The 8781-nt window shown below is 40.3% G+C and overlaps 1 protein-coding gene across 1 annotated transcript; it reads right to left on the bottom strand.

The window, feature by feature from the left end:
- Positions 1-3287: 3287 nt before the first annotated feature.
- Positions 3288-4325, bottom strand: LOC136525246 (putative expansin-B14). Its single transcript, XM_066518249.1, has 4 exons — positions 4166-4325; positions 3854-3966; positions 3545-3735; positions 3288-3420 (listed from the first exon to the last, which is right to left on the bottom strand). Exons 1-4 carry the CDS (start codon positions 4323-4325, stop codon positions 3288-3290), a joined length of 597 nt encoding a protein of 198 aa, XP_066374346.1.
- Positions 4326-8781: the final 4456 nt, after the last annotated feature.

The raw sequence follows: 8781 nt of genomic DNA, 5'->3' as shown, positions 1-8781 counted from the left end.
AGTAGGACCCGGTTACGAAGAAAAGCATCCTTTGTTGGTGTCTTTCCCTAGTAATGTCCCTAGTTGAATAGTAGAAAATATAGCTTATCCAAGTTAGAATTAGAGAACCTCAGTTATATTCTCTACACTCCTATTTATCCTAACCTTGTTGCTACCCCTTGTTAAGTTAGACCATACTTAGTCTCACACGTTTCTCTGTGGATACGATACTTGGAATACTTCTGGGTGAAAGCTATTGCGGTATCTGTGCGCTTATGGATTTATCTGTGTGCGTTAATAAATACCAACACCCCACTCCACTTTAGACTATAAATAGGACCCTCACCTCTCACTTGTAACACCCACCTACACATCCAAGAGATGTAGCTCCCTCTCTCTCTACTCTCTCAAGATGTAGCTCTTCTAGTAGTAGCTAGTCTTGGTGTGAGCTCTGGAGCAGTCTTCAGGAGTCTGGTATAGCTATGTCTTTCTTTTGTAAGTACTTTATTTATTTTAGTATGTTACTTTCTATGCAAGTATTATTTCAAGTCTTTTACTTTATGTAGTAGTCTTCTTGTTATCTAGTTATACTTTGGTTATGCTTATATTTTTATGATAAGTAGGTTCTTTGTAGCAAGGGTTGTTCATCACTAGTTGATGCTCTAGTCTTAACGTGAGGCTAGGGTAGTATCAAATAGTGTAAGATTGGTGCTTATACTATCGGGTACCTTGCAATGTGGCTAGGCCTTCGGATAGATCAGGGTAGTTGGCAGATGGTAACAGCCCTGTCCATCCTATGTATTCCCCCATGATAGGTCTAGTTGTTAAATCATAGGGCTCGTGGTGCTTTGTGCCCAATCAACCCTCTAGGTGAGTTTGGGGCAGGTACGCCTCAAGTGCTATTGCATCCTACCATGCACTATCTTGATTTGTCAGTATAGCCACAGTCACTAGCTAGAGTAGTGCTTGAATAAAAGTAACTTAGGATTCTAGTTCTCTCTTTATTATTGTCCTGCTACTTAGTTATATTTCCAATTTACTTTTCTGTGATTGGATCCTTGTGTGTCACCCCACTTTATTGTATATCAATTATCCCACTTTAGTCTAGTCGGTAATCTAGTTAGTAGATATGTGATGGTTAACTATCACTATCTTTAACCCTTGCTTCCCTGTGGTAAAAATATAAATAACGATACCATAGAATACTCTTGGGTGAAATGCTATAATGATATTCTGTGCTCTTGCGGAATTATCTACTTGAGCATAAGAAATATCAATAAACATTTCTGGCATCGTTGCCGAAGATACAAAACCTGGTGGCGATGCTAAAAATGTCAACAAGCATTTCTAGCGCCGTTGCCGAGGATACAAAACCTAGAAATGTCAACAGTTAGCATAGCTACCCATAGTAGATCTCCCTTCATGATCAACCACTGATATTAAATAGCATGGTGCATGTGTTTACATGACTGCTTAAGTCATCATAGTACTTAGGATTGCAGTCAATGACGTAAAGTTCTTATCTTAAAAGGTACAAAAGATGTTTTAGTAAAAGGTAAAAGAGTTTTTCAACTTAATTTGAGGACTAATTTTTTAATAACAAGCAATAAGACAAATTTTAAAAACACAATTTAGATTCATGATGTCATAGGATATAGGGTGCAATAATGTCTCGACTAAATACAAAATTGAAAATACAAAGAGGTAGGATTCAAATGGGAAAATAACTATGGATATGGATGAATAATATATAGATAGGGGTGAAAGTGGTATGGATAATCCTCCACTCCGATCCGATCCGAATCCAAATTTTAAGGATATGGATAAGTGTTTTTAATATCCATGCGGATGCGGATAATCCAAATCCGATTATATGCAGATGCGGTGTAGGATATGGAATTGGTGAAATCCAGTGGATATGGATTATCCAATAATTAAACACGGATTATCCGACGCGTATAATAGGATAATCCAAATATTTTAAGGAGCCCAAGCAGCAAGAATATAAATTAGCCCAAACTAAGAACTTGTATTAATTTTGTGAGCCCTTAAATTGAAGTGGTGGATTGATGGTGATTATTTCGAGTTGTATTGCCGCTTTATGACTATGGTTAATGAATTGTTTCTTATCATAAAAAATAATATGTAAGCACATAGCATCCGACTTAAAAAAGTCCGCTTCCGCTCCGACTCCGGTCCAAATCCGTACCATTTGCGACATCCTAAAAAATATGTATTCGCATCCAAATCCATATAATATCCGATCCTCCGCTCCGAATCCGAGAAGAAAAAATGGATTAGGATATGGAAAAGCCATTATCCACTCCAATCCGATCTGTTTTCATCCCTATATATGGAACTATAATTGGTAAGTTTATCACAACTAGAGTATTTGTTATACCTATTGTGTTAGAAAATGAACAAGGAGAAAAACATATAATTCAATATAATTGATTTTTATTAGTTAGAAGTACTAAACAATACTCTCTCCCTTCAATCCAATTTATACGACACACAAGCACATTAATATTCAAACTTTATATCTTTAAACAATGATATGTCCAATAATTTTTACCTACTATAATATAGTCTTGATGCGATTAGATTTGTAATGAAATACTATCCAATAATCATAACCAATACAATATAAAACGAATAAATGATCAAAGTTTAATTGTGCCATGTCAATCTATGCCTTATAAACTGGACCGGAGGGAGTAACTAATACTCTCTTCATCTTTTTACATGTCATATTAGTTGTGTCCTAAATCAAACATATGTATCTTTTATCATCGATTTCAAAAAATAACTATACAGGCTCATGACATAAGATTTATGTTTTAATTTAGATTCACTATGAGAAATGATTTCACAATGTATAATTCATATGCTACGAAACTATAACATTTTTTAGAATGAATGGTTAAAGATAGTAATGTTTGACTCATGAGAAAGTTAATGTGACATATAAAAAAGAATAGAGGGAGTCCTTATGTCTTCCAAGGTTCTAGCCCGTGCAAAAGCACGGGGTGACGGACTAGTATATGCAAACAGCAGTGGTATGCATGCATGTTCTCAAGTCGAGTATACATTCTTGAAGCGTAACACCAACAACATCATCACAGAAGAGTAAATTAAAATTTATTTCCAGTGCTTGCATTATATTATTATTTATATATGTTGAGTTTCCGATCGACAATTATTCATTGGCTGATCAGCATCAACAGAGACAAGAGCATTGATATGATCTAGCATGCAGGCCACATGCTGCATCTTATTGGATTTGAGACATGAGTACACGTAGTCCGTCAGTTTTGTCCGAAGTTGACGACGGAGCGGTAGGTGTTGCCGGGCTGCCATCCGGCGGGGATGACGTTGTTGGCGTTTGAGCCGGCGTCCACCCTGAAGGCGACGTCCACGCCGTTCCAGTTGCACGGCACCCTGCACGCATACACAGACAACCAACGCGCGGTCAGGTCACGACGACGGTGCAAGGGAAGCAGCTAATTATCGTCGTCATATGCATGCAGATCATGATGCAGCTAGCTAGCAGTGAGGTATATACCGAGTGTACTGGACTGGGAGGCGGCCGGCGTTCCGTAGCTGGTCGGCCTGGCCGGGTTTCGCCATGGCACCGAACGCCGTCCCGCTCAGGTCGAAGTGAACGGGCTCCGACTGGCACGCGCCGGGGCACAGGTCAGTGAGGACCACTGTCACCGGGCTGCCGGAGCACGACGCGTGGCCGGTGCACTTCACCTGGAGAAGTAGTAACCCAACAATTAGTAATAACCTTAGCTACTAGCTAGTACGTACGGGTTAACTTGCACTGCATGAACCGGCCCATCGATGAACGTAACCTAATGATCTGACGTACCTGGTAGCAGGTGCCGCAGCCCTTGCCGTCCTGGTAGATGGAATTGCTGCCGGCGGTGATCATTGACGAGAAGGGCGGCTGGTCGACGGCACCCTGGTACCCACACGCACCACCTATATATATACCAACACAAAGATTAAACTACTATCTAGTAGATGATGAGCGCGGGCTGGCATCAGCCATTGTGTACGCACATATATTGTGTACGTCTATTCTATATATCAAGACATGCTGCATTCGCAATGAAAACGTACACATGCATGCATCTTGGCCGTGCATGAGATAGATGCATGGTAATGCACACGTACGTACCGTCGGTCCCAGCGCCGTTGGCAGGGCCGTACCAGGTGGCGCCGGCGTCCAACCAGCCGCCGTCCATGGGCTCGACGGATGCGCAGGGACGGAAGGCCAGAGCCATGATGGCAATGAAGCAGGACAAGACGACGACCCGGCCGATCTGCTTGGAAGCCATGCCGGAAGCCGGGTTACACGAGCGCGCTAGCTTAGCTAGAGCTGTTGGGTATATGTATCCAATGATCTAGCCATGTATTTATAGCCGGCCTGTACGTACATCTTCCATGGCAGCTGAGAAATAAAGGACACTAACGTTGCTTGAGTTTCCGTAATCACGGTTTCTCATGAATTCTTCCATACCTGGTTGAATTTTCCTTTTCTTCTAGATGAATATATATTTCCTTTACTTACATGTTAGCTTTTTATAATCTCCTTCTTTCCTTATATACGTCCATAAATATTTCTACACTAGTCCATCCTCCTCGCGCTTACATGTGAAAGTGTGAAACCTCGCATGCAGTTGAAGTCATCCTACAATTGTACATGTATGCATGCATGTAGCGGCCATCTTGTATCGTATTGTATTTGTAGCTGCAGGGATACGAAGAAAGCACGCGCAGCATTTTACAGGGTGTACATGAACGAGATTGGCCATGCATGCATGCATATATGCCTCTGTAGTGAATGCCGGTATATATCTATACACCTCTCTCTCTAAAACGAGATCGACCATGCATGTGTGGTGCCACCGTATGTGACGTGCGTGTGTGCAAGAATGCTACAGCTAGCTAGCTTGCTGGCTGTTACGTTTCCACCCCCGAATCATCCCGATCCACAACAGAAAAAACAACCTCGCGCCTCAAACTGGAACAGAGAGAGAGACAGGTCAGCGCTGCAGATGCAGGGATCTCACCACCAGTAGACCGCATGCATGCATCAAAAGCTGGAAGCATCTCTGATCGATTTCTCACTTTGTCCGCTAGCGCAACAGAAGACACCTGTTGTGATGCACACACATAGTTGTATACGCGTTCGTGTCATGTTCATAATCACTTTCATATGATGTGAAGCAAAGGAGCATATACGTAGCACAAGCTAGTGCCGGTTACAACTAACTCTGCAGGTGTGTTGTTATTCAAGTTTTTTATCCTAAGTGTGAAATCATATTTAAGTTTCACCATGTTTGTAAAGAAAACAACCGTTATGACACCAGATCTAATAGGAATAAAATGGAAATCTTAATCTATTATTTCTATATAACAGTGCTAAAAGGAGTCTTCACATTAGTTGAGGAGGTCTAGAAATTCGTCAATCTTCCCGTCCGACCAGGTAGCAGGAAGCAGCACATCTCTTGGCAGATTTTGTTGTTTGTTATCTTCCACATTTTCAACAAATCAGCAGTTGCCACGTGACATGATACACCACAACAACAAAAAATGAAAAAGCAGCACATGTACGTCACATGACTAAGCATCTGGAAGATATTTGTGGTTGTTATCTTCTGAAAGATTTTTACGGTTGTCATCTTCCACAAAATAATTCACAAGGAAAAAATAACCAGCCAATTGACAACACGTTACCCGCCGACAAACAGCACACGTACAACATCGGACAAGAAAGATAGAAAACCAGCGCCCACAACAGAAGACATTCGCCGCAACGTACGTAGATGGCCGCGGCGGCGGCGGCGTGTAGAAGACAGAGAAAGCCGATGAGGACCAAATTTACATTAGCAGTTGAAAGGAAGGCCTGAAAGAACATACAAACCCATATAATTAAAAAATATATTTAAACAATAAACTTCAGAATAACTAAGAACTTACATCACTAGTATGACGCACACATTCAGGTTCAGATCCTTTACGACCAAGATCTGCTCGAGTACTTTCCTCTAGGACACGATTACCAAAACAACATTTGCTCCTACCAGCCATGAGCACCTAATGAGTAAATGTACAACAAAAAATGAGATACCCCTGAAATACTAATAATATCTGAAACACTTAACCTTCAAACAAAAACTGAAACACTAAGATACCACTGAAATACTAATATCTAAAACACTTAACCTTCAAGCAAAAACCGAAACACTCAACCTCAAAATGAGAACAAAAAATAAATAAAAAATCATCACCATCCGCTAAATAATTACACACATCCACATTAAAACCTTAATAATTAATCCAGCTAAAGAACACTCAAGCTCCCTTAGCTTAGCTTAAAACAGTTCCAGCACATAAGACCCAAAACACATGGTGACCTAAACTGAAAATTATACTTGAAGAAATAAACATGTAGATAAGCTAAAATTGCTTCTCTAGATCATAAAAAGGATGTGCACATACCACAAGATTTGCGTGCTCCTAACCTGCTTTAACTGTAAAAAAACAAAAAACAAAGTGAGCTGTAGCCCCTTCTCCTTATAGAAATTGATGAAAAGAACATGCAGCTGGGCAGTGTCTAGTATCAGGTTGCTGTTGCACTGAGCATTACATGAAAAAATGCCAACATACTAAAAACAATAAGACTGAAATACTGATATTTGAAACACTGAACCTTGAAAGGGATAACTGAAACATTCAAACTCAAACTATAAACTAACAAATATGAGTTTTCAGCCGTACAAAACACATACTGCTAGACAGAGGTTTAGACCAAGAGCTGCACTTAGTCACGGCAAGGAAAAAGAAACAACAACTGCTGAACAGATAAGCTGCCAGCTCAAGGATTTGACTGCAATACTGTTGATACACTGCTTAACTAAAAAATGGAAAGCAGCTGCTAAAAAGTGTGGCTTAACTGCTACTAACAAACAACAAAGAGGGCACTGCACTGCACTGAAACTAATGCTGCTGAATAGAGATTAATAGGAACATTTAAATTGAAAAATCATAAACTAATAGGAATATTTAAACTGAAAAATCATTAAAAACAAACTATACAAACTGTAAGGAAACTTATAACTGAAAGAGTAGCGAAGGAACTGTACACCAAACCATTATAAATGGATTATCCGTGTGGTTCTATAAACATACCTACTGGTTTTATCTGCTTTTTTTTCTATTTTATCATTATTGGATGCTACATTTAGATAACATGATAGTGCTGAAAATTAAATAAAAATGGGTAAATGAAATTTGCTCAAATATAAATAGGTTATAGATCAACTCATTAAAATCTTATTTGTTATCACATAGAGTAGCAAAAATTGATCAATCAGCCAATTATCAGTGACCTATAACAGTAAAAATATAGTATTACTAGTCATAATTTGAAATATAGCATTATTCTTGCAGAGCTGTGGTACAACCTAGCAAACAGCAGAAGCAAAAAAATATATACATCAATTATAAGCCATCATCTGTATATCTAATGGGTCTTTAATGATTACTAATATCCACAGCTGTTGATATTGCTATCTGACATAACAGCAATGGATGATTCAAGATCAATTCAATTTTCAAAAAAAAAATATTTTAGGACTGAGAACTAAGTGACATTCAGTTCAACTCTAGTTCAGGTAAGTGCCATGTTCGTTTGGGCTTGTTTGGCTGATAAGCCTTGGCTGAAAGTACTGTTGGCTGATTTGGTGTGAGAGAAAAATATTATTCGTTAGCTGAAAAAGTATGGCTTATAAGCCAAACAAGTCCAAACGAACAGGGTGAAGATAGGTATGTACATTTTTTTGCAAAAGGACATCACTAATGGAATCATTCCACCAGAAGATTAGGAGAACTGTCATTTAGTTTTCCATAGATTATTGCTGAAACTGAACTACAATCACCAAAAAACAAAACTGCTAGTTTCTGGAATGATATTCATTTAAACTTTCAAACGTTCATCCTATTTTTGGCACACAACTGACAGATCCAAAATGGAACTGAATGCAAACTGAATCAAAACTAGACCGATGAAACTAGATCTAATGAACTGAATGAACCAGCATACGTCAGGCTTACAACTCTAAAACTCTGAATCAAAACCAGATTGATGAAACTGAATGCAAACTGAAAAGACAGAGGACGGTGGAGGGAGAGAAGAAGACTCACCTGTATCAGTATATGTGGCGCACAAAGGGCGGCGGGCGAGGGTAACCACGGCAACCGACGACAATAGCAGTGGACGAGGTGCGGACGACAGACAAACTGCAGCGCGGGAGGGAGAGACGCAGATGCGGATGAGGCAAGTAGAGCAGGGGCGACAGAGGCAGACGAGGCGAGCGAAGCAGGAGCAACAGCGGTGGACGAGGCGAGCGGAGCAGGGGAGACAGCGATGGATGAGGCGAACGGAGTAGGGGCAACAGCCGTGGACGATGCAAGCGGAGAAGGGGCGACCGGGCAGACGCGGAGACACAAACGACGCGGCCGCCACCGCCGGCGTCTGCAAGGCCACGGCTAACGTTTACAACTCCCAGACCACAGAAAATGAAAAAGAAGCAGCGGGATAATTCTTTTAGACACAAAAGCAGCGGGATAATTCAAAAGACATTGCAAACCACAGCCACACAACTTAGATGGGACCAAAAGGAGCACGAATCTTAACATAAATCAGCACCGTACAAAAGTGGAAGATAACAGAAACAAAAAACTGCTGGAAGATATTTAGAAATCCCTTTTTTTTACAACAAATGCAGA

This window comes from Miscanthus floridulus, chromosome 19 (assembly GCF_019320115.1).
Source record: "Miscanthus floridulus cultivar M001 chromosome 19, ASM1932011v1, whole genome shotgun sequence".
Taxonomy (NCBI): domain Eukaryota; kingdom Viridiplantae; phylum Streptophyta; class Magnoliopsida; order Poales; family Poaceae; genus Miscanthus; species Miscanthus floridulus.
The sequence above is the reverse complement of the archived record's forward strand: the minus strand, read 5'-3'. Positions and strand labels throughout refer to the sequence as shown.